At 34.3% G+C, this 26,855-nt stretch overlaps 1 protein-coding gene across 12 annotated transcripts in view; it reads left to right on the top strand.

Moving 5' to 3' along the window:
- RTKN2 (rhotekin 2) overlaps positions 1-26,855 on the top strand; it is a 213,618-nt gene that overhangs the window by 63,222 nt on the left and 123,541 nt on the right. For 11 of the 12 annotated variants that reach the window (XR_013824351.1, XR_013824352.1, XR_013824353.1 and 8 more), the window contains 4 exons: positions 9,811-9,869; positions 19,747-19,800; positions 21,053-21,170; positions 23,518-23,712. Coding sequence is in view for 6 of the 12 variants with exons in the window: in XM_079900723.1 (XP_079756849.1) it covers positions 9,811-9,869; positions 19,747-19,800; positions 21,053-21,170; positions 23,518-23,712 (426 nt within the window). In the remaining 6 variants the exon portion in view is untranslated. Of the gene's footprint in view, positions 1-9,810; positions 9,870-11,369; positions 11,424-19,746; positions 19,801-21,052; positions 21,171-23,517; positions 23,713-26,855 lie in introns of those variants that run through there. The other variant, XM_079900720.1, reaches the window with a different exon arrangement.

Below are 26,855 nucleotides of genomic sequence, written 5' to 3' on the forward strand. Positions count from 1 at the left end.
GCTTTCAGGGGAACAAAGGAGGGTTAGGGTGTTCTTCTTGCATGGGCTGTTTCTCAAGTGACTTGATTTCATTTTATTTTTAATAAATTTATTTATTTATTTATTTTTGGCTGCATTGGGTCTTTGTTGCTGCACGCGGGCTTTCTCTAGTTGCGGCAAGCAGGGGCTGTTCTTCATTGTGGTGCACAGGCTTCTCACTGCGGTGGCTTCTCTTGTTGCGGAGCACAGGCTGCAGGCACGTGGGCTTCAGTAGTTGTGGCACGCGGGCTCAGTAGTTGTGGCTCACAGGCTTAGTTGCACCGCGGCATGTGGGATCTTCCCGGACCAGGGCTCGAGCCCGTGTCCCCTACATTGGCAGGAGGATTCTTTACCACTGCACCACCAGGAAAGTCCTCTCAAGTGACTTTAATTCAAAATAGTCAACATTCCACTTTGGCATATTTTGGGGTGGCCTCCCACAAACCCCATCATCTAATTGTTTCTTTTGGTATTATTGAACCTTTTCTCACATTCCCTGTTTTTGCTGTAACTGGAAGTTGGACCAGACTTAATCAGACTCAGGTTAAACATTTTTTTTGTAAGAATTTTTCTTGGTTAGGTTGGGTACTGTATATGCTGCCAGTGTGGTACGATGTGATGTTTGTTTTTACCGCTCTAAATGATGCTGAGTTTGATCCCTTGGTTTAGATGGCAGTTGCCACATTTCTCCTCTGTGATATAATGGTTTTCCCTTTGCAATTCATAAGTAACCTTTGGGCTCTTATATTGGGGCTGGGAGAATATTCTGTTATCCAACAAGCTTTCACTTAATGACTGTATCCATTTATGATCCTTGCCTAAATTATTAGGGCTTTACAAGACAGTGATTATCTAATTCTATTATTTTTTCTATACTTTTTAGCTAATATTCTTCTGTAAGGAAGGCCATTCCTCTTCTTTCTCTCTCCATAGATTTGTGGATTTTTATTTATTCAATGTTTTATCATTTATAGTCATTAATCATTTTGATAGATTAAATTTTCCTAATTTTGTTCAATGGAAGTTCCGTCAAACTGGCTTCTTTTTTCTTTTTCTTTTTTTTTTTTTTTTTTTTTTTGCGGTACGCGGGCCTCTCACTGTTGTGGCCTCTCCCGTTGCGGAGCACAGGCTCTGGACGCGCAGGCCCAGCGGCCATGGCTCACAGGCCCAGCTGCTCCGCGGCATGCGGGATCCTCCCGGACCGGGACACGAACCCGCGTCCCCTGCATCGGCAGGCAGACTCTCAACCACTGCGCCACCAGGGAAGTCCCTGGCTTCTTTTTTTTTTTGACCTGCTTCTATATAAGTCTTTAAGAACTTTCTTACTTTCTGGCCCAAAAGGTGACCCAGGCTTGCCTTGTATTTTCTGTGCCTTAGACCTAGAGTCGGCCATTTCTCTAATGACTCCTGATTCCCTTTAATGGTGAAGAGTACTTTGAAACCAAGATGTGGGCACTAGGTGTGCTCATTGTTATTGGGGATCACTTCTTTTAGGCCTTGAAAAGGACATAGCTATGGGAAAGACTTTTTTAAAAATCATGAGTTTATATTGATATTTATAGGCTTTGTTTTCTTGAATTACTTTATATTTGTATCTCTTTTTCTTATGCTGAAAATCTTAATTGCTAACCAACAGTAATATATTTCCTTATTTGTTTTATATGTTTCTTATTTGTTTTATACTATGATTATATAAAATAGTTTCATAATTATAGTACCAATATGATTGCTGACATAAACCCACCTGGGCAAGTTCAAGATGTCCTTATAGTTCTTTTCCAACGTACAGAAATTATGGAAACTTTCCAATATACAGAAAAGTTGAAAGAATTGTACAGTGAAGACTGATATATCCATCACCTAGAGTCTGCAGTTAATATTTTACTATATTTACTTTATCCTATATCCTTTTATTTATCTGTCAATTCATCTTATTTTTTATGATGCGGTTCAAAGAAAGTTCCTTTTTGTGAGTGTGTATGTGTGTATACATACAAATATACATACATTCTCGTGGATAAAGGGTTAGGAGACTATGTGTAAAAGTTACTTAAAATGATCTTTTTCTCTCTGTATGGTTATGTTATCAGTTTCATAAACAGTCATTTGTTACTTGTGTCAGTTTGGGGTTGCCTTTTTTTCCCTCTTTGAATAAATCATGCTTTCTGGATATGTTGTATTTCTTTTTCCCCAAAGCTGGATTAGTCGTACCTGCCTCTGTCCCCACTTCAAGAGGCAGCCACTGTTCTGCTTTTTTTTTCCCCACCATATGTTTTGCCTGTTCTAGAACTTAATACAAATGGAATTGTCCAGTGCGTGCCCTATCCTTTTCATCAGCATGATACTTTTGAGATTCTTCAGGTAGCTAGCATGTATCAGTGATTTGTTCCTCTTTATTGGTAAGTAATATTTCACTGTATGAATATACCATGGTGCCACTTCTTTCCTCTGGGGTTGACTTTTCTCTAATTTCTTCCTGGTTTTGGTTGCTTGCCAGTCCCTTCAGGTAGTTGTTTTTTAATAGTTTTTCCATATTTTATATTGTTTTCTATGGGAGAATTTCTCTGATATGAGCTATTCCAACATTACCAGAAGATAAATTCATTTTGTTGCATCTTGAGCAAATAAATTTTTAGTTTTTTCTACTTTATGAAATATTTTGAAATTTTCTTTCTGACTTAATATGGTCAGCTTTCATGACTGTCATGGGCTTTTGAAGTTATATTTCATTTTTCAGAGTACGAAGTTCGATATGTATATATATATTTATATATATGCAAAAGATTTATGTTATTGATTATGTTTTTATCTTTTGACCACTTGAACTATCTTGGACTGAAAGAGATAGGTTAAGATTTTTGTTATTAAGGTTTTGCTGTCTTACCCTTGTATATCCTGTACTTGATGTTTTATGAAACATTTGGTACTTTAGTACTTGTTATATATTTATTGCCAATTGCAGCCTTTAGCATTATAAAAGTGTCCTTTTGTTGTTGTTGTCCTATAATGCTTTTGGATCTGAGTTCTACAGTTTCCTGATAACAAGATCATATACCCTGATTTCTTATTGTTTGCATTTGTTTGGTGTATCTTTGCCCATCTCTTTAGTTTATTAGCCTTTATGAATTGTTTGGTTGAAGGTGTGTTTCTTGTATTCATCCCAGAGTTTGGTTTTACATTATGAGCCTATCTGAAAATCCTTTTACTAGAGGAGTTAAGCATACTTACATATATATTACTGATATATTTGGTTTCAGCTTTGTCATATGTTCTTTTATGTTATGTTAACTTACGTGTATTATAATTATAGCTTGTCTTTTACCCTGTGGTCTGTTTTCTTTTTTTAAATATTAATTTATTTATTTTTGGCTGCGTTGGGTCTTCGTTGCTGTGCGTGGGCTTTCTGTAGTTGCGGCAAGCGGGGGTACTCTTTGTTGCGGTGCATGGGCTCCTCATTGCAGTGGCTTCTCTTGTTGCGGAGCATGGGCCCTATCTAGGCACGTGGGCTTCAGTACGTGTGGCTCGCAGGCTCTAGGGCACAGGCTCAGTAGCTGTGATACATGGGCTTAGTTGCTCCGCGGCATGTGGGGTCTTCGCGGACCAGGGCTTGAACCTGTGTCCCCTGCATTGGCAGACGGATTCTTAACCACTGTGCAACCAGGGAAGCCTGGTCTGTTTTCTTTATTTAATTTAAGAAGAGTTTTATTGGTCATAGAAGTTACTAGAACTTTATATTTATAAACTATATACTGATAACTTTATAATGACCTTAGTTCTTTTTTTCTTAGGCTTTTCCTATTTTGTTTTTCTGCTTTAAACGATATCATTTTGTTTCCACTTAATATTTTCTGTGTAGAAATCAATGAACTTACTCTATTTTCCCATGTCTTTCTTCTCTACCTTTTTTTTTTTAGGGTTGTATTTCTCCTTTGGTAGGTGGATAGTGTTTACATACTAATCTTGTACTTGTAACTTCACCTTTGTTTTAGTCTTTGATCTGCAATTAAATATATATAATGTTCACTACCTGTCCTTTTGTTGTACTTTCCAAAATTATCTCTTGTTTAGAGGAAACTCATGAGCTAGTAGATTCCACAACCTGAGTGCAGTTTTCTTCACATTCTTGCATGTTTAAAGTGCTTTTCTTTAGTGTTGGTACCTAAAGTGCAGCTTGGCTGGATACAAAATCCTTGGCCAACACTTTCTTTCCTTGAGCTTCTTGAATACCTTGCTCCATTGTTGTCGTGTTATCAACAAATCTAATGTCTAATTTTTTTTTCCTTTGTGGACTGATTTTTTTCCCTGTAAATGACTTGGTCTTTTTATCTGGAAGCTGAAAGATGTTTTCTTTATCTTAAAGGCTGGTAATTTTACTGGAATGTGACTACGGCTGAGCATTTTAGCTCATTTAGTGCCTTTTAAATATGTAGATTCAGTTCTTTTATTTTCAGGTTTTCCTGGAATTAAAGCCTCCAGAAAACATTAATTCTGTCCTATCTCATTATTTTATTTTTCTTATGTAAGGACTCCAGTTGCACACAAGTTGGATCTTCTTTGCCTGTCTTCTATGTCTTTCACTTTTTCTTTGATGTTTTTAAACTCTTTATTTTATTTTTGTTCTTTTGGTTCTTTGGGTTCTCATCCACTGTGTCCCTTAGTGTACTTTCAGTTTTATATTTTTGTCCTTGGGCACCTTGTATTTACTCTTCATTTTAGAGATGATTTAATTTTTTCCAGCTTCTTTCCTTGTTCTCTTATTTTTTTTCTTCTTTTTGCATTATTTACCTGCTCTTTATCCTTTACTAATGTGAGGTGTTAGATTTCAGATTCATGGTTTCTCTCATATTTGCAATAGCTTACTTAGCTACACTTAATTTATTTTGGAGTATCGTGTTACCTTGTTTGTTATTCTATATTTTTTGGAAAGTTTTTGGTGGGGTATTTTTATCAGCTGAAGCATTCTGATTCTTTCTACTTTCACTTTATAATAGCTTTCTATGGGTGTTTGGATCCTTTTTTGTTGTTGTTCCTAATGAAACAAAATGAAATACGTAGGATATAGCATTTTCCTGGGCCAAGTGATGGTGGTGGGGAGGGGGTTGGGTAAAAAGGCTTACTTGGTTTCTTAGTTCAAGAGTGTTTTCTATTATTGGAACTATGAAAAGTAGTTTCTTTAATAAATGGTTCCTTTTGGGATGTTGGTTGGTTGGTTTTCTGATACTTTGATACTGGTTTGTTTCTTAGGGTTTTTAACTTAAGCTGCTTTCTCCTTCTTCTCCTCTTCCTCCTCCCCCTCCCTGTCCCTCTCCCCTCCTCCTCCTCCCTTTTTTTTTTCATGGCCCAGTCTTCAAAGGATACCTCCCCTATTGCATATCTGTCTTCTCCACAAGACTAACAACTTCTGAACCAGAATTATTTTGGAGCCCCTACCAGTGCTGTGGTAGCACTGGTTTTATATCCATTCTCTTTTCTTATAATCTTCTAGAGGAGATCATAAGTTGATCTTATTTGCGTTTTGCAATACCAGACTCTACTTGTGTAAGGCCTCCAGGAACTGGTTTTGATGTTTTCAGTTGTCAGTTTCCTCTCTTACATGTAAATTGAAGTTTGTGATAGTCTCTTTTCTAGTTATGCTGTCGGTGTGGGCTGTAGATGATTTTGCTTTCCTTGTTGACGTGAAACCTTTTGTAGGATTTCCTGGAGAGATTCCAGTTTAGGTGGCTACCATTATTTTACACAAACTGGAAAGTCATACTCTGATCACTTTAACAAATGATTTAGTGCCTCTTCCACATAAGCTCCAAGTTAATACTGAAGCCAAAAATACAAACACTCACAAAGTAATCCTAGTATTTGTGTAGCATTTCTAAGAATGATTCAGAATACATTAAAAATATTGCATTCAGTAGCTGTGAGGTAAGTAGATACTTCCTGCATTTTACAGATGAGGTTGCTGAGGCTAAGAGATTAACAGCAACTCATTAACCAGTTATTGATGGATAAGAGTCACACCTAAGACTTTAGTCTAAATCTACTGCTTGCTCTACCAAAAAGACATATCCTATTTTACTTCATTTAGTATTCACTAAGTCTTTACTGAATGCCTTAGAATGTACTGAGCTGTATACCAGGCACTGGTGATTGAGCAGTGAACAGAATAGACAAAAAAATCCCTATTCTTGCAGAGCTTACATTTTAGCAATAATATTCTCCTCTGCCCCAACCCACTAGTCTGTCTCTTGCCTTAACTTCTTAAAACTGTATTTGGCTTTGTGAAAATAATACTAGTCAAAGACATTTATAGTACCTAATTTTAGGTATCATTCACCATAATTCTGATTTTAATAATGCCACAAAAACTAGTTTCTCATACTCCAATTGCCTAGTTTAATTGCTTATATACTACAATATAAACAAAAATAAAAATGTGGGTTGCCAGTGAAAATTATGTACTCCTGGTATTTCTACAATAAAACATGGTATAGTTAAGACATTAATTATTTTATTTTTTAAAACTTTATATTGTTTGGTATCTGTTGAAAAGAGGTTGTTGTCTCAAGGTTTGAAGTAGAAAACTCATCTTCCCAGCTTAACATAGTTATGAAGGTATTAATTTTATACCACATAGTTTTAGGATGGTTTAAAAGTCCACATTAAGCATTTCTGTGTGTTTTAGTTTTCACTTATTTGCACAAGAGGTGAAGAATTTTATAACCTGCTTTGAAATAATAGAATAGTATTTAGAATTCTTCTAAATGCTTTGTTAATATAAAATTCTTTCATCATTGTGTTATTTCTCATTGTATCTTGTTAATTCTGGAAAAGAAATGCTATTTTAAATTCCCATATGGAACAATATAAAATAGGATAATATGTATTTACTTGGCCAATTTTAATACAGATTTTTGAGCAACAAAGTGGCTGATTGGCACCCTCTGTTGGTCATTTTATTTACCTACAGGCAGAAATATAAGTTAATAAAACAAAGTTAAAAGTTTGTCTTATATATTTTTATCTCTATCTTTTAAATTACAAGTCTTACCAAAATAATGCTCTAAACTGGGTTCATAAGAATAAGGTACAAAAAAAAAAGAATAAGGTACACTATTGTTTAGCTGTGCTTTTGTTTGAATGATTTTGTGGTTATTTGCTTTTTCCTCAGACTGGCTCTCTAACTGTAGCATTTAGAATTGACATTAACATTGCAGATTTTAAAACAACTATTGATTTAACTGTAGCAAACTGTTAGCTACAGTAGCACATTATTAAACAGATAATGTTTAACAATTTATTGTCAATTTGGATTAATTAGAAAAACATCACATTTTAGCACCCTAAATAGCAGTTGAGTTATTTGAAATGAAAATAATTCAAGCTTCTGAAACATGAGTCTGGATTACTTTAGTTCATCTCTCAATTTTTTAAAGAAAGAATCATTCTGTAAGATTATATGGTTAATTGGATTTATATTATAATTTGATAATATTTGTATATAATAAGTTTGTTGACAGGTCCTGAAAATGCCTATGCAAGTAATTTTATACTTATAGGGGAGAAAGCTATACTCTGCCAGGTGGTTGAATAGTTTGGAGGGGAAAAATTTTTTTGGTAAATGTTCAGCAAGTTTGCTTTTGGTGATTCTAGTATTTTAGAATTTCACTTGTCTGCCAAAGCCTCAAGTTTAATCCAATTTAATAATGCCTAATGGATTTCAATTTTAACATAATTTATGACCTATTCCATAATACTCAAGTTACTCACTGTATTAGAGCTTCCTTGTATTTTTTCACTGAAATAAATATTTTAAGAATTTATATTATGCATTGCTCATATAGAACGTGTTTTTAGAAGTATTACAAATGCCAACCAACTGTATTTATATTGTATTTCTTGTACCAATTTGAGGAAATTGAGATTTGTGTTTGGTTTCTAGTGGGCCTTTCAGTATATTATTTTCACCACAACATAGTAGACTATTCAATTGAATTTTTCACTCTGATGAATTAATAAGCCAGCTAAAATTCTCCAACGTGACAAACTGAACTTGAGTATAAAATACCGAACTTGACTCTTTTTAAAATTTATGATTCAACAAAACATTATTTTGAAATAATGAGTACTTTTATTTTTCACTGAGTGAATTTCCTTTTAACTTAAATACCAGTGTGACCATAAGGTAATTAGATAGGATCCTGAAAATTTATGGCTGTAAGTCTACAACATTACTTTAGTTACACCTAGTGCTTGATTCTGTAAATACCGTATAAATGTCCCATATAAGCTTATCGACTTCAATACATCAGTAAATTCTTTTTGCTCCTTTGGAATATATTTCACCTGTAATACTTATGTGCTTAATCCACTAAGAGAGTAAAAAAAGGTGGGATGATGTATTTTGTTTTCAAATTTGGATGCATGATAATGAATATATATGCAATCTTTTTAACAAGGCTACTGAAATGTGTTAAGGTGTGTCACTCTCCTGAAACTTAGTTAGATACACTTCAAACTCCCACCCAATCTTTCTCCAAAAGCCCTTTTAGAATCAAAACAGTATTCAAATGAAAAGTTTCTATCTTACCACGTATTTGAAGTACCTAGTTAAATTAACTGGCAGTTAATTGGCTAACCAAATTAAATAGAGGCCAAAAAAGAGTGCAAAGAAGAATACTCCTGGATACATTGCTCTAGAAATGGAATGCTAATCTCTAAATGCAGGTTATTAGGAAATAGGATATTGGATAACTATTCAGAGATGGGATTGATTTGGTCTAATAGAAGATAACTATTTTGAAAAAAAATTTTTTTTAATATTTAAGTATTTATTTATTTGGTTGTGTCGGGTCTTAGTTGCAGCTCGTGGGCTCCTTAGTTGCAGTTCATGGGCTCCTTTGTTGCGGCTCACCAGCTTCTTAGTTGTGGTACGTGGGCTCCTTAGTTGTGGCATGCAAACTCTTAGTTGTGGCATGCACGTGGGATCCAGTTCCCATACCAGGGATTGAACCCAGGCCCCCTGCATTGGGAGCATGGAGTGTTAACCACTGCACCACCAGGGAAGTCCCTGAAAAAAATTTTTATGATAATAGTATAGTCTACAGTCAGAACTGGAAGTGTCTTATATCCCAAGAATTTCCTTTGAGACCTTTTCTATTGTCATGATAATGTTTTCCTCTCCACATTTTATTCTCTCTAGAGGGCTACTCCCTTCCTTTGCCAACTTAGTTCATTTATTGTTTCAGTGTATGCTTAGCTTTTTAGAACTTCAAGGAAATGAAATATGATATTACCACACATGAATATGTAGCAGAGAGTAATTTTTTAAATATTTGTTAGATTTTATAAGGATAAGATACTCTTGGGCAGCATGTTCATGGTTGGGAAGTTCATTAACTTTTTCAGGCAACTATAATCTGGTAAGCTAGAAATATAATTTATGAAATGGTGATGCAATGTATTATACTTCCTAGGACCTGTACAAATATTGCACATCTTGTTTTTAAATGTAAGAGGTCACAAAAGCCTTTCATTGTAGAGTAAGCCATTATATAATCATCAGGGAATGTAAAGCTTGTATGAAAAAAATCAAAGATAATGGTTCTATATATTTCTTTTAAAGCCAGCTACTGTTGACTAAACATCATAAAGTTTAAATCAAATAGTTTGTTAACTGGAAGTCATTATTATTCAAGGATGTGGTTTTTTTTAATATTTAGGCATTTGTGAAAGTTCGTTAAAACAATTGCTTATTAGAGAAGATCCTTTTTTTCATTAGGGTTTTTTTTCTTTTGACAGTGATGTGAATTTTGAAAGTAAAGCACGAACAGCATGTAAGGGAAGGATTGCCATATCAGGTATGCTATATTGGATCATTTTTCTATTGCTGAATAAATTCTATAAAGTAACTTCCTAGAGTTAGTGGGGCTTTTTAATTCCCTATGTCCCTTTTCTTTTTTCATTTTATTTTGCATACCTCTATCAGAATATTTGTTCTAAAACACTGTTTTCATCATTATGCTCTACATTTGTGTAGAATTTTTACAATTTGAGAAAACTGTTTCATGTATATTACATATATTATGAAGTTTTCTCCTCACTGCAACACTGTGTAATAGGTAGGGTAGTTCCCTTTTTCTGTAGACTCAGAGGTTAAATGACTTTGGTTGAGCTGGGCTGCAAACTCAAGTCTTTTGACTCCCCATTCTGTTTTTGCTCAGAAGTTTCAATACTGTGTTTAACGTTTGTCTACTCCAGAATTTCCATGAGGGTTGGAACCTTGTTTGTTTTGTTCATCACTATATACCCAGGAGCTAACACAGTGCTTGTACGTAGTTATCACTCAGTGAATATTGATTGGATGGATGACTACACTCCATTGCCCATAGGATAGAGACTAGACTTCCCCCTAGAGTTTTCTATTCCCAAATATTTTTCTAGTCCTATCTTCCACTACTCCTATACATAAGCTGTCTGCTTTAGCAAGACATTTCTCTCCCTGTTCTGTCAACACACCCCATGTTCCTAATACCCAGTTAGCTCTTGAAATAACTATATTATCTTCAGGATCTATTTGCTCATCTATAAAGCCTTCCCTGTTCCCTGCTAGAAATGTTTTTCCCTTCTGTAATTCTTAATGCAGTTAGGAGACACTTTACCACTAGATGGCACTTATGCTGTGTTGTCTCAGTTTCTCCAAAGTGTTAAGGAAGCTAAAGACAATGGCTTGGAGATGCCACAGATTGAAGTGAATAAATACATGGCTGACTCATGTGTATACTAGTTAGATAATGTACCTTTTATAAATATTATCTCATTGGTACGTTTTGGAAACAACAGACCTCCAGCGGTCCTTAAATAATAACTAGTTTGTTTCATTGGCTAAAAGCCTCAGGGAGGCTGCTGCTGTATTTCAGGCCCTCTTACCCAAGGAATTGTTTGGTGGTTGTTTTTTTTTTTTCCCAAGGAACTGTTTTTAAAAATGTCTTCATGTTAAAAATTCTCCTACAGGAAGGATATACCTGAATTTTACATATGAAATAACTGTCCTAAATCAGAGGAATTACCCTCAGCAAAAATTCTTCAGAAGAATATCTGAGCTATATATAAAAATCCATTGCTTGTTTTATAGTTATTTATATTTATGTTTTCATCTTTCCAATTATGAATGGAATAAAACATGTTTTATATCTTATTTATCCTTTTGATGCCAAGCATAGCACTTTTACATATTAGTTGTTCACTATGTTCAATACATTTTAATGTGAAAAAACAAAATATTATAGATCTTTAAAGGAGGTTTTCTAAAAATACTTAAACATAATCCTCCATTCCTTGCTTCTGATGTAGTGCCACTCAGTACACAAATGAGATGTGTTAAATTGCTGTTGAAGACTGAATGCCATGATAAAGTTAGCCTCTACTGTCATTTCATAATAGTTTATTGACTGTAGCAATCATGAAATTAGCATTAACTCTCCATTTAGAAGAGTGTTTAAATAAAAACATTTAAAGTAGAGAAAAAACTATTTTCTTGACCATGAATACTCGAGTATAGAAATTAAACTTATTTCTGCATGTGTTTCTTCTTTTTAAAAGATCATTTTAAATTAAATTAAGGAGCCAAAAGTCTCAGAAAATGGGATACATATGTAATTTGTTTACATCTTTCCTTAGGCTTAATTATATCTTGTCTGTATATTTGTGAAAGATAAAAACAAAGAACATTAAAAACTAATTCACCTTTATAAATCCATTTTCTTTTGACATGGGAATGAAAATGTGACTTTTGTTTTGATCAAAATGAATATTTGCAACAAAGTTTTCATAATGTTTCTGAGATTACATTGATTTCCAGGAGATACCTGGGATTTCTATTTCTAGCTTCACCACTCACTGGCCAGATCTTTATAAAAGTAAAAAGAATAATTGAGGTTTATCCCGATTGTTTCTGCTCAACACCAAATAATTGCATATGGTAATTGTCTCAGCCTATTCACTAACTACTAATTCGATGACTAAAGCCAAGTCAGTTCACAAAGTACCTCGGTTTTCACTTTTGAAAACGATAGACTTCTAGGACCTGATAGCATCAAGTTAGCGATCCTATTATGGCTCTTTACTTTACCATTAAAGTGTCAATTAAGACATTAAAAAAAAGACAAAAGTAAGAGTACTGTAAATTAAAACTGAGTCAACCATTTGCAAGAAGCTGGAAGGAATTTCTGCTCGTCGAGACTGAATTTTAAAATGTAGCTAATGAGTTACACATCTTTTGCCATCTGAACGGTACGTGACCACCTGGGAAATAGATAAGAAATGTCCACCTTCTCCTCTTGAGGATCTGACATAGCTAGGCATGGGAAAGGGCAAGACTGACCAATAGGCCATGGTTGTACAGCAAAGTAAGTAAGGGTCCATGTTCCTTCCAAGATAGTGTAAATAGTTAATACCACCCTACTAGAAAAAGAATAGCTGTGAAAAAGAACAGTTGTGAACTGCAGCGAGGCAGCAATTCTGGTCAAGAAAGAAGCAGGCCCTTTGACAGGACATCAGCCAAGTCATAATTATAAAACAGTAAAGGTGAGCCCATTAAAATCAAGAACAAAATAGCAATGTCTATTATATTAATATTACAAAAGAGTTTTAGAAATTTTAGCTAAAATAGTAAGAATGAAAGATGAAACTACTGAAAATAAATAGATAAATTGAGTACTATTTGAAGATAATAGATTGCAGACCTAGAAAATATAAGGAAATTTACTGAAACATTGTTTGAATTAATAAAGAATTCAGTAAAAGTGGCTAGATTCAAGATATATACATAAAAAGTTGTAGCTGCTCTCAACACCAGCAAGAACGAGTTACAGTAAAAGCAGCAAAAAACAAAAACATTAAATACCGCATGAATAACCGTAATAAAAATATGAGGGTAACTGTATTATGCTACTCTATGTAAATAGCATATTGTAAAGTTAACAGTTCCCAAGTTACTTTGGATACTAGAATTCTAATAAAACATTGGAGGGGGAATTTTGACACATTATTTCTAAGATTTACTTAAAGAAATTAGCAAGAGAGAATAAAATGTTTTTGGAAGGACATATTTCTGACAGATGGTAAAGTATATTATAATGTTTCAATGGTTATGATGGTATGGTATTGGTATCAGGATAGATAACGATTCAATTAGATCTATAAAGCATATAGCCAAGGAAAGAACACTTACTCAGAATGGCATATATGATAAAGATGGCATCATTCAATCAGTGAAGAAGAGAAGGCCTATTAAATATATAAATGGAGCTAGAACTGTTTTTATAAGAAGAATATTTATATGTTTACCTCACATACTCAAAAATCTTACAAATATTAAATAATTTTTTAAGATTCATTCATTCATTTATTTATTAAGATTCATTCATTCATTCATTCATTCATTTATTCATTCATTCATTTGAATTGGGTCTTCATTGCCACGTGGGCTTTCTTTAGTTGCGGCGAGGGGGGGTTATTTGTTGTTGCCGTGCATGGGCTTCTCATTGTGATGGCTTCTCTTGTTGTGGAGCACGGGCTCTAGGCTCACGGGCTTCAGTAGTTGTGGCACACAGGCTCAGTAGTTGTGGCTCACAGGCTCTAGAGCATGGGCTCAGTAGTTGTGGCTTGCAGGCTCTAGAGCGCAGGCTCAGTAGTTGTGGCGCCTGGGCTTAGTTGCTCTGCGGCATGTGGGATCTTCCTAGACCAGGGCTCGAACCCGTGTCCCCTGCCTCGGCAGGCAGATTCTGAATCACTGCACCACCAGGGAAGTCCCTAAATAATTAATTTTTAAAAGTACAAACCATAAATATATTTTTAAAAAGAAAAAGAAAAATGGGCCATGGATACAAACATATTCACTGAACTGGCCAGTAAGTTTATTAACATTTTTCTTAGTCAAGAAAATGCAAATGTCCAGTGGCTAAGACTCCATGTTCCCAATACCTGCCTTCGATCCCTTGTCAAGGAACTAGATCCCATATGCCACAACTAGAGGTCCCACATGCAGCAATGAAGATCCCGCGTGCTGCAACTAAGATCCGGTGCAACCAAATAAATAAATAAATATTTTTAAAAAGAAAAGAAAACGTAAACAATTAAATCCTGTCACTTGACTATTAAATTAGTAAATATATGTATATTTAATTGAAGTACAGTGAGTTTACAATGTTGTGTTACTTTCTGGCATACAGCAAAGTGATTCCGTTATACATATATGTGTGTGTATATATATATATTCTATTTCATATTCTTCTCTATTATAGGTTATTACAAGATATGAATATAGTTCCCTGTGCTAAACAGTAGGACCTGTTGTTTATTTTATATATAGTAGTTTGTATCTGCTAATCCCAAACTCCTAATTTATCCCTCGCCCACCCCCTTTCCCCTTTGGTAACTGTAAGTTTGTTCTCTGTGTCTGTGAGTCTATTTCTGTTTTGTAAATAAGTTCGTGTTGTATTTTAGATCCAAAATATAAATGATACCATATGGTGTTTGTCTTTCTCTTTTTGACTTGCCTCACAGTATGATAATATCTAGGTCCATTCATATTGCTACAAATGGCATTATTTCATTCTTTTTTATGGCTGAGTAGTATTCCATTGTATTTATGTACCACATCTTTTTTATTCATTCATCTCTCAATGGACATTTGAGTTGCTTCCATGTCTTGGCTGTTGTAAATAGTGCTGCTATGAACATTGGTGTGCATGTATTTTTTCAAATTATAGTTTTGTCTGGATATATGCCCGGACTGGGATTGCTGGATCACATGGCAACTCTATTTTTAGTTTTTTGAGGAACTTCCATTCTGTTCTCCATCGTGGCTGCACCAATTTACATTCCCACGAACAGTGTAGGAGGGTTCCCTTTTTTCCATACCCGCTCCAGCATTTGTTACTTGTAGACTTTTTCATGATGGCCATCCTGACCAGCATGAGATGGTACCTCACTGGTCAGGTAATTTTTGTAGTTTTGATTTGCATTTCTCTAAAAAATAGTGATGTTGAGCATCTTTATGTGCCTGTTGGCCATCTGTAGGTCTTCTTTGGAGAAATGTCTATTTAGGATTTCTGCCCATTTTTTGATTGACTTGTTTGTTTTTTTTTGTTACTGAGTTGTATGAGTTGTTTATATGTTTTGGAAATTAAGGCCTCATGGATTGCATCATTTACAAATATCAATACTTTCTCCCAGTCCGTAGATTGTCTTTTCGCTTCGTTTATGATTTCTTTTGCTGTGCAAAAGCTTTTAAGTTTGATTAGGTCCCATTTTGTTTTTGCTTTTATTTCTATTGCCTTGGGAGACTGACCTAAGAAAACATTGGTATGATTTATGTCAGAGAATGTTTTGCTTATGGTCTCTTCTAGGAGTTTTATGGTATCCTGTTTTATATTTAAGTCTTTAAGCCATTTTGAGTTTTTGTGTATGGTGTTGAGGGAGTGTTCTAACTTCATTGATTTACATGTAGCTGTCCAGCTTTCCCAACATCACTTGCCAAAGAGATTGTCTTTTTTCCATTGTATATTCTTGCCTCCTTTCTTGAAAATTAATTGACTATTGGTGTGTGGGTTTATTTCTGGACTCTCTTTTCTGTTCTGTTGATCCATATGTCTGTTTTTGTGCCAGTCCATGCTGTTTTGATTACTGTAGCTTTGAGGTATTGTCTGAAGTCTGGGAGAATTATGCCTCTAGCTTTGTTCTTTTTCCTCAAGATTGCTTTGACAATTCTGGGTCTTTTATTGTTCTGTATAAATTTTACGATTATTCAAGTTTGGTATAAAGTGACAGGGGTTAATGTGACAGGGATTGCATTAATTCTGTAGATTGCTTTGGGTAGTATGGCCATTTTAACAATATTAATTCTTCCAATCCAAGAGCATGGTATATCTTTCCATTTCTTTAAATCATCTTTAATTTCCCTTATCAGTGTTTTTATAGTTCTCAGCATATGTCACCTCCTTGGTCAGGTTTATTCCTAAATATTTTATTTTTTTGATGTGATTTTAAAAGTGATTTTTTTTTTTAACTTTCCCTTTCTGGTATTTCATTGTTATCGTAAATAAATGCAACAGATTTCTGTATGTTAATCTTGTATCCTGCTACCTTGCTGAATTTGTTTGTCAGTTCTAATAGTTTTTGTATGGAGTCTTTAGGGTTCTTTCTATGTACTATCATGTCATCTGCATATAATGACAATGTAACCTATTGCCTTCCAATTTGGATATATTTTATTTATTTTTTTCTTGTCTGATTGCTGTGGCTAGACTTCCAATGCTATGTTGAATAGAAGTGGTGAAGGAATTCCCTGGTGGTCCAGTGGTTAAGACTTTGTGCTTTCACTGCTGTGGGCCCGGGTTCAGTCCCTGGTTGGGAACTAAGATCCCACAAACTATGAGGTGGGACCAAAAAAAAGAAAAAAAAAAAAAAGTGGTTAGATTGGGCATCCTTGTCTTGTTCCAGAATTTAGTGAGAAGGCTTTCAACTTCTCACCATTGAGTATTATGTCAGCTGTAGGTTTGCCATAAATAGCTTTTATTATGTTGAGATATGTTTCCTCTATACTCACTTTGGTAAGAGTTTTTATCATGAATGGATGTTGAATTTTATCAAGTGCTGTTTTTGCATCTATTGAGATAATCATGTGGTTTTTGTCCTTTCTTTTGTTGATGTGGTGTATCACATTGATTGATTTGCATATGTTGAACCATCCTTGTGACCCTGGGATAAATCCAACTTGATCATGGCATATGGTCTTTTTTATGTGTTGTTGGATTTGATTTGCTAATATTTTGTTGAGAATTTCTGCATCTGTATTCATCAAAGATATTGGCCTATAATTTTCTTTTTTGATAGTGCTTTTGTCTGATTTTGGTATTAGGGTGACGGTGGCTTCATAGAATGACTTTGGGAGTGTTCCCTCCTCTTCAGTGTTTTGGTATAGTTTGAGAAGGATTGGTCTGAGTTCTTTGTATGTTTGGTAGAATTCCACAGTGAAGCCATCCAGTCCTGGACTTTGTTTTGCAGGGAGTTTTTGTTTTTGTTTTTTGTTTGTTTAATTAATTATTTTTTTGTTAAATTTTTGGCTGTGTTGGGTCTTCGTTGCTGGGCGTGGGCTTTCTCTAGTTGAGGCGAGCAGGAGCTATTCTTCATTGCGGTGCACGGGCTTCTCATTGTGGTGGCTTCTCTTGTCACAGAACATGGGCTCTAGGTGTGTGGGCTTCAGTAGTTGTGGCACATGGGCTCAGTAGTTGTGGCTTGTGGGCTCTAGAGCACAGGTTCAGTAGTTGTGGCGCATGGGCTTAGTTGCTCCGCAGCATGTTGGATCTTCCCGGACCAGGACTTGAACCCATGTCCCCTGCGTTGGCAGGCGGATTCTCAACCACTGCACCACGAGGGAAGCCCCTGGAGTTTTTGGTTTTGGTTTTTTTTGGAGATTCTATTTCACTTCTAGTGATTGGTCTGTTCAAATTATCCGTTTCTTCTTGATTCTTGATTCAATTTTGGTGGGCTCTATGTTTTTAGAAACTTGTCCATTTCTTCTAGGTTGTTCAGTTTGTTGGCATATAATTGTTCATAGTGTTCTCTTATGGTTTTTTGTATTTCTGAAATATCCATTCTTACTTCTCCTCTTTCATTTCTTATTTGTTTATTTGGCTCCTCTCTCTTCTTGGTGAGCCTGACTAGAGGTTTGTCCATTTTGTTTACCCTTTCAAAAAAACAGCTCTTGTTTTTATTGTTTTTTTTTTATAGTTTTTAAATCTCTATTTTATTTATTTCCTCTTTGATCTTTATTGTTTTCTTCCTTCTGCTGACTTTAGGTTTAGTTTGTTCTTTTTTTTCTAATTCTTTCAGGTGGTAGGTTAGGTTATTTATTTGAGATTTTTCTTGTTTTTTGAGGAAGGCCTGTATTGCTATGAACTTCCGTCTCAGGACTGCCTTTGCTGCATGCCACAGATTTTGAATGGTTGTGTTTTTACAGTCATTTAAACTTAATTGATATTTTCAGGACATTATATCCAAAAAAATCCAGAATATACATTCTTTTCAAGTGCACGTGGAACACTCTCTAGGATAGACCCACATACTAGGACACAAAACAAGCCTCAGCAAATTTAAGAGGATAGAAAGTTTTTCAAGCATCTTTTCCATGTACAACGGCATGAAACTGAAAATAAACCACACAAAGAGAAACAAGAAAAAACAATTACATGGAGACTAAACAACATGGTACTAAAAAACCAGTGGGTCAGTGTTGAAATCGAAGAGGGAATTAAAAAATACTTTGAGACAAATGACAATGAAAACACAACCATAAATTAGTAAATATATTTTAAAAATTATTGTTGGATGAAATGTATGTAAAGTGTTTAGCCAAGCTTTCTACCTGGTTGGCAGAATAGGGATGGAGTAATACAAAGATGTTCTAGAAAGGAAATTGGAAATAGGCACTAAGAACCTTAGAATTCTAAACAAATAAAAATGTAGACAAAAGATCATGGGATCTAAAAGTGAAGCACATCATAAAGGTAGCCAAATAGCTTATGTTCAGAAAGATTTATAATTATTTGAAAGTGGCATAATTAATAGGTATGAAAAATATGCAAATAAACTTCCTAAGTGTAATAAGGAAATGTCTTAAACAGAAATTTTCCAGAAAGGTTCGATATCGTTTTTGTACTGAGTACAAAATTAAAAATTAAAACTAACTTCACTTTATCATTGAGATTTCTACTGTGCTGTGTATTGCTGTAATCACACATCTTAATCTATTTGGTAATACCTTAATTCTCTAACTTTGAAACTATGCAGATAGCATAAGAATGTCAGAGGAAAATTGTTACTACATAATGTTAACCTAGTATTAAAAGTAAAGGGAAGAATGGAGAAAACTAGGAAGGCAAAATTTTGACTGTGTCAAAGCTCTAGATTAATTTCCGGAATAAAGATTGTTAACACAGTCACTTTGGAGTTTGAAGAACGTGTGAATGAGAGAAATATGTTTAGCTCACTTTTAGAACGTACGCCCTTTTCTTGGCCTGAAAGAAGTAATACATTCCTCTTTTTAGTTTTCTTAAGGAAAATGCTACAGTTTGTAACATGAATATACAAAGATCTGCAAATTCTTTTGTAGACAAGTTAAATCTTCTTAATGGAGAGATCTTGGATTTGTTTGTTAAGAGCTGGGTCTCTCCCAGAAACCGATGATCTTAGACAAGTCAATCTTAGACAACTTAATTTTCTTCATCTTTAAAGTTTGCATAGTGGACAAAAGTTCTAAAGTCATTTCTACCTCTTACTATTCTATGATTTTGAAATATATTTAACTACATTTGCTGCTACTGCTTACCCAAAATAGAAATTGAACACTAGGTTACCCAAATTTCACCTATTTCAAAAACATAAATCATGAAAAGAAAATTTTATGGCATAAGCTTATTACAGACCTTTCTTAATCAATTAATTTCTTGAGTAGTAGTTGGTGGGTTTTTTTAGTAAAATAAATATAACAGATTTTATATTCCTAGTCTAAGCTGTTTTTAAGAGAAAACATTATTGTGTTTGAATATTTAAGTAATAAATAAATATTGGCTTTAATGGTCAGAATCCATTGTGGAATTCAGAGGTTTATTTCACTCTAAGAAATGAAATTTACCAAAATTATTACTTGTCATTTCTTTTCCCCCTCCTCTATAGATATTCGTATACCACTAATGTGGAAAGACTCTGATCACTTCAGCAGTAAAGAACGTATGTATGATTTTAATTGTAATTGAAATATCTTCTGTAATATGTAGTAAATTTGAGATTATTAGGAGAAAAAACTGCTTCTCCAGTGAAATAAATGGATATCATTTGACAGAATAAGCAGAATCTTGTTGATAGGAACCTGTGCAAGGATGGTGAGTAACAGGTAATAGAGAAGGGAATTGTGCAATGGAAGGAAATGTTTGAGTCATGGTAAAGGCAACATTATTTGACCAAGATCTTGGAGATCTTTCTGCCTTGTTTTCTTACTTCAGATTATTTAACAGGATGTAAGAGGAAAAGATTTTTAGCTTGATCTGATTGTTTTCCCCTTCAGCATTTTATGGCTTCATATAGTCTTAACAAATCCATGCATTGTGGGTCATGGAAATGAACCTCAAATGATTTTTAGCTGTTAGAGGCAAAGCAGAAAAGATATGATAATCCTTTATCTTTCTTGTCTATTGTGATAGCTTTGTTCCTCATACTTTAAAATCTGAATCACATTGAGCACAATTAGTTTTATATGAAAAATCCAAAATCAGATTAGTACATTTGTTATTCAATTAGGAAATATAAATTACTTTACAAAGGAATACATGCAGGTATTAAGTACATCTTTCTGATTGCAGTAGAGAGTTAAGTTTTTCTGAAGAGGTACATTTTCTCAGTAATGAGGTTTCAGTCCTTTAATCACCTAATACTGCTTAAAAACATCATCAAATTAGAAGGCCCAGCAGCTATGGTTTTTGTATTCACATGTCTACTTTTTATTGTTTTTGTGGTTTCCTCCCTTTCAGTTTGGTGGAAAATGTTTTGCTGTTAATGTGCTTGCTCCTAACCTCTCATAATAGAAAACTTATTTTTCTTAAAATATACTTGGAAACCAAATGACAGGGGTAATAGTATGTATATAAAATAATAAATTTGCTATTAATTAAAGCTTAAAGAGTTTTCTAGGAATAAAATTTGTGAGTTTGGTGGGTACTTTTAGGCTGCTGAGAGGCCTCTATTTTTAACTTTATTTTTTGATACTCCCTACTTTCATTGTTGTGCCTTAGTTGGGCAAGCTATTAATATATATTGGCAAAACAGTCTCTATAAAAAGTTAAAGGATTACAGTGTACAATGTATGAAAATAAGAATCTATTAGCAAATATTTAGGCTAATTATTTTCATTTTCAAGCAGATTTTAACATAATATAGGCATGATTCATCACATGAATCATTGTGTTATGTTGTTTTTCTTCTCCAGGATCACAGCGCTATGCCATTTTTTGTTTATTCAAAATGGGAGCTGAAGTTTTTGATACTGACATGGTGATTGTGGATAAAACAATCACAGATATATGTTTTGAAAATGTGACCATATTGTAAGTATTTTTTAATCTTCATTGAATGAAAAGAATCTAAAATTCTACCTTTTTCAAAGGAAGGCAAATTTATTGGATTATTTTTGAAGCATTAAAATCTTTAAATTGATTTTGAACCTTGCATTATTCAAAATAAGCCCATCTCTGCATTTGAGATTTTTCCAGTGTAAAATAAAGTGGAAATCATGTAATATTAGTAGTAACACTATGAATGCAATGGAATCTCATTATAACATTATTTTATGTAGAGTGAATTTGGGCATAAAAGAGGTTCTTACATCTCATATAGGAGATTTGGTTACAGAAATACCAAAATAGTATAACAACTTTATGAGATAGTTCTGAAATATGTACCATAGGCAAAGTACTTTGGTAAAATTTTGAGATATTTTTTTTCTTATGGTGCACTTTCATGTTTTCACTCCAAAACAATAAAAAGTTGGGTGATCCTCAGGGCTGTTTTTATTGCCCCTGCTCTTTTACAGGCTCATTTTATTGTGGTCATAATATAGAACCAGAAAGAACTCCTCAGGTAGCCATAGAAATCATTTTTAACTAACATAAGTTTTTCCTGGCCTTTTTTTCTATTGGCCTAAATCAGTATGATTTTTATTTCTTACAGGGTTTCAAAGACAGTATCTTTGCATCCAAATATTAATAACTACTTAACTATTAAAATCAATATACATGTTTTTTCCATCTTTAGCTATGGAGCTATATACAGTTGAGATTGAAAGTACTAGTTTTGCCACTCATGTAGCATTAAAAAAATGATTGCAAACCATGTTTTGTGGCTTTGGTTCAGTGTCCCATAAGGAATTGTACAGCACAGAAAAATATAATACATTTTTCTGAGTTATCAGCAGTAGTGCAGGCCATCTTATAAGCTCTGTTGAACCAAAGAAATTTACTTAGGATGCCCCAAATATTGCCAAATGTTTACATAACTAAGACTTAAAAATAAATATTTATTATTTACCTAAATATACTAATTTCCATTATCAACTATTACTAGTGCATCTTTTCCTGCCAAAATCATCCTGTTAATGGACTCTTTTCTTCACATCACTTTGCTATTGTTTGTTTTTACCACAAAGACAAAAATCATAATTTTTTTCACAGAAAGAACAATGCAAGTTACTTGGGAAGACAACTCATGATTTATAATTTTTTTTTAATTCTGTAAATATTTTAAATTGTTCTAAAAATAACTGCTCACAGATGTTCTAAATGTTATTTTAAAATGTGCTTTTTGTTATGATTGTTTTAATAAATATTCAATATTTATGAATCTCTGGTTTTTCTCTAAATATTGACATTTGTTAGTCATTACCAGGAATACTGTATGTTTCAGAGTTGCCAAATAATAAACTATAAAAATATTTGGAAGTTATTCCTTGGATTTATTCAAACTATAGTTTGGCTATTTAAATCTTAAAAAGTCTATGCTGTGTTTTTAAAATCTCTGAGGCTGATGGATTGTCCTCTACAGACAACATCTACTGCTGATGGACCTCCTTTGCGATTTGAAGTATATTTTACTGTTACTAACATCACCACAATCGTTTATAGTAAAGATAGTTCACTGTGTCTGAGAAAGAGCAAAGCCAATCTTGGCATTGCAGATTTTCTGCATATTGGTTTAATAAATACATACTGAATATCTTTTATGCTAGATTAAGAATACAAAGATTACCAAGACATCACTCCCCCTCAAGGAGTTCATGCCTTGAAATATATCTCTTTATATTCATTTTTTTGTTTGTTTTCTCCTGTACAACTAAATAGTGAAATGTTATTTCAGAGTTATTAGGTACAAAGGTGGAGCGGGGAGGAGGGGCGCGGTGTTGAGTGGACTGTATGACTCTTTATGAAAAAGGCGTGAAAACTAAAGGTTTCAGCAGAAGAAAGCTTTTGTTTCTTTTAATTTTCTTTGTGTTCTTTGTTTTCAAATCTTTTTCCTTTGGAGGAATCGTGATTTCAGGAAATCATACATATAATGTAAATACCTTAAAAACAGCTATATTATAGGAATGAAAAGGAGAAATAGCATTGGCAACGAAATGACCAGGGCATTTTATTCTTTTCCTTTAAATAATTTGCCTGTAAATATTGGTTAAATTGAGTTAAGATTGCCCTACTTTAGAAGCTGGTAGCTCTCGAAGTTGTAGTGACTCTCTCAGGTCATTTAGATACTAAATAAACACTGGGATATTCTATCTCATTAACATATATTAACATAAACCTGTTCCAAATGCTGCTTTTAAATGTTATGAAAACATCACAGGATGTTATTTTATTTTCTACTGAGTTAAATTTCTAACATTATGATTGTCCTTGTTTTTAGTAATGAAGCAGGGCCAGACTTTCAGATAAAGGTGGAAGTATATAGTTGCTGTACAGAAGACTCTTCTATAACCAACACACCAAAAAAATTAGCTAAGAAACTGAAGACATCTATAAGCAAAGCTACAGGGAAGAAAATAAGTTCAGTGCTTCAAGAAGATCATGAAATGTGCTTGTCCTTCAGTTCTGCTATTTAGTAAGTTTTCTAATACAATATTTACAGCGATACAGTATAATTATGTATTTGTGACATTTTAAAGTATTGTAAATGGAGAATATCTTTACATTTTAAATGGGAAAAAACATCCTGAGGCAGGAATATAACTTGGTTGTCTGACATTTACCCAGCTGAGTTATCCTTAATACCTTCCTTTGAAAGTAGAAAGTTGGGGCTTCCCTGGTGGCACAGTGGTTAAGAATCTGCCTGCCAATGCAGGAGACACGGGTTCGAGCTCTGGTCCCGGGAAGATCCCACATGCCGCGGAGCAACTAAGCCCGTGTGCCATAACTACTGAGCCTGCGCTTTAGAGCCCACAAGCCAAAACTTCTGAAGCCCGCGCACCTAGAACCTGTGCTCTGAAGCAAGAGAAGCCACCGCAATGAGAAGCCCGCGCACCGCAACAAAGAGTAGCCCCTGCTCGCCGCAACTAGAGAAAGCCCGCGTGCAGCAACGAAGACCCAACGCAGCCAAAAATAAATAAATTAATTAATTAAAAAAAGAAAGTAGAAAGTTGGGTGACAGTGTGCTTTCAGTGATTTTGAATTCCAGTATCTAGCAGAAAGATGAATTATTTTTCTTGAAAAGGGACTATCTACATGTTAAGTTGTTTGCTACATATCAGTCTACTAATTGGATTTCTGCATATGTCATGCATTAGTCTTAAAGATTTTAAAAAATATTTTATTTCTTTATAACAAAACCACATTACCATTATCACATCTAACAAAATAAAAAATAAGTTCTGAATATCATCTGATGTCCAGTCTGTGTTCAAATTGCCCCAATTCTGAGGAAGTTCTCTTCTGATCTGTGCAAGTCAAGATGCAAACAAGGTCTACAACATTGCATTTAGGTGAGTCTTTTAATCTTTAACAATTTCCCATCTACTTTTTTCCTTGCCATTATTTATCGAAGAAGCCAGATCTTATAGATTTCCCATATTTTGAATTTATCTGATTCCATCTTTGTGGTCTTTTTAAACATCTTTTTCTATCCCCTGTGTTTCCTACAACTTGTAGTCAGATCTAGAGGACTGATTAGTTTCAGGTTCTCTTTTAGGACAATGTACTTTCTACTGTATCCCATTTGGAGGTCTTGTCTCACTTTTACTCACGTTAAACCTGACCAGTGGGTTCAGGTGTTGTCAGCCTGATCCATCCATTATAAAGTTCCCTATCAATCTTTTATCTAATGGTGTTAGCAGCTATTGCAGGTCATTCATTATTTCATTAGGGGTTATAATTTGGTGACTTTCTAAATTTGTCCTTTATTTATTTATATTTTATCTTGATTCTTTTCTCTCTTTTTTAAAAAAATTATTTATTTATTATTGGCTGCGCTGCGTCTTTGTTGCTGCATGCGGGCTTTCTCTAGTTGCAGAGAGCAGGGGCTACTCTTCGTTGCGGTGCACAGGCTTCTCATTGCGGTGGCTTCTCTTGTTGCAGAGCACGGGTTCTAGGTGCGCGCACGCGCTTCAGTAGTTGTGGCTTGTGGGCTCTAGAGCACAGACTCAGTAGTTGTGGCGCGTGGGCTTAGTTGCTCCATGGCATGTGGAATCTTCCCGGACCAGGGCTCTAACCCATGTCTCCTGCATTGGCAGGCGGATTCTTAACCACTGCGCCACCAGGGAAGTTCTGCATTTATTTTTAAACCTAGAATTCTCTCAAAGAAGAACTTTCTTTTGTTAACTCTCTGGATATAAATGCAAAAAAATTGGTAGAGGAGAAGGAGGAAAAAAATACTCGGTTCCTTCATTTTAGAATAATAAGTTGATGTTCTACCATGGAGGTGATCAATGTTTTGTTTTATTTGAACTCTTGTATTTTTATATATTTGTGTTTCAGTCTATTACAGTTATTCTCTTTGAAGCCAATTTGTCCCATCTTTGATCAGTGGGGAACCTTTAAGCTGACTCTGCGTCCTTTTGACACAACCTAATCTCTGATTAGCTTCTTTGCTCTCTGGCCAGGGAACACGTTCCATGTTCATCTTCTGTTTTTCTGCCCACAGTTGGAATCACCATCTCTTCAAGAAGCCCTGGTTTCTTTCAGATACTTTCTTTAAACATTGTGTTTGCTTCTTTACAAGTATTTTTATCTTTTATGTTTCTTGGGAAAACTGTTGTACAGGCTGCATTCCTAGAATTTCTTTGCATGTCTTGGTAGGATTGGCTCTTCAGCATGTAAGTAATTTTACTGTAATTACAAAAAGCAAAATATTTTAGGTGTAGATCCTGGAAATATCAATCATCAAAATGTAACTAAATAACTCTTTTCATATCAGATATATTACATGTGAAAGTGACTTGGGACCCTAGCATTGTGGCTTTCAGTTTATTTTGATTGAGAGCCACAGTAAGAAATACATTTTACATTATTACTGAATGCACAGTAACATAAGCAGACAGATTTCGTGAAGCAATACTTAGCCCTTGCTATTTATAGTATAGTCACTTGACTTTTTTTATTCTAGTTATTTTCAGTTTCTTTTAATTCCGTTTATGAATCATTAAATTGATTTCATGATTGTTGAATGGGTCCCATCCACTGAAAAAAAGAAGGCATAGAAGATGTAAATCTTTGCTAATATAAATGTCATTAAAAAGGAGGGAGGGATACCCTTTCATTTTCTTCCTTTAGAATTAAGGCCGTCTTAAAACTTTTGTAGATTAAGGTGATAATCAAGTATTTGCTGGAAAATGCTTTAATTCAACTATAAGGTAATGGAACTCTGTCTTTTTGATGATTGAATGAACAATTGTATTTCTAGTTTGAAGCATAGATTTTAGAACTGAAAGAGATAATCACCAAGTTAGTAGTTTTAAAACGTTTTTAAGCAGCAAAATTCTTTATTTAAAAAAAAAAAAACAGGACCAACATAGGCAGAACACTCTATGACATAAATCACAGCAAGATCCTTTTTGACCCACCTCCTAGAGAAATGGAAACAAAAACAACAATAAACAAATGGGACCTAATGAAACTTCAAAGCTTTTGCACAGCAAAGGAAAACATAAACAAGATGAAAAGATAACCCTCAGAATGGGAGAAAATATTTGCAAATGAAGCAACTGACAAAGGATTAATCTCCAGAATTTACAAGCAGCTCATGCAGCTCAA

This window comes from Stenella coeruleoalba, assembly GCF_951394435.1.
Source record: "Stenella coeruleoalba genome assembly, chromosome: 16".
Taxonomy (NCBI): Eukaryota; Metazoa; Chordata; class Mammalia; order Artiodactyla; family Delphinidae; genus Stenella; species Stenella coeruleoalba.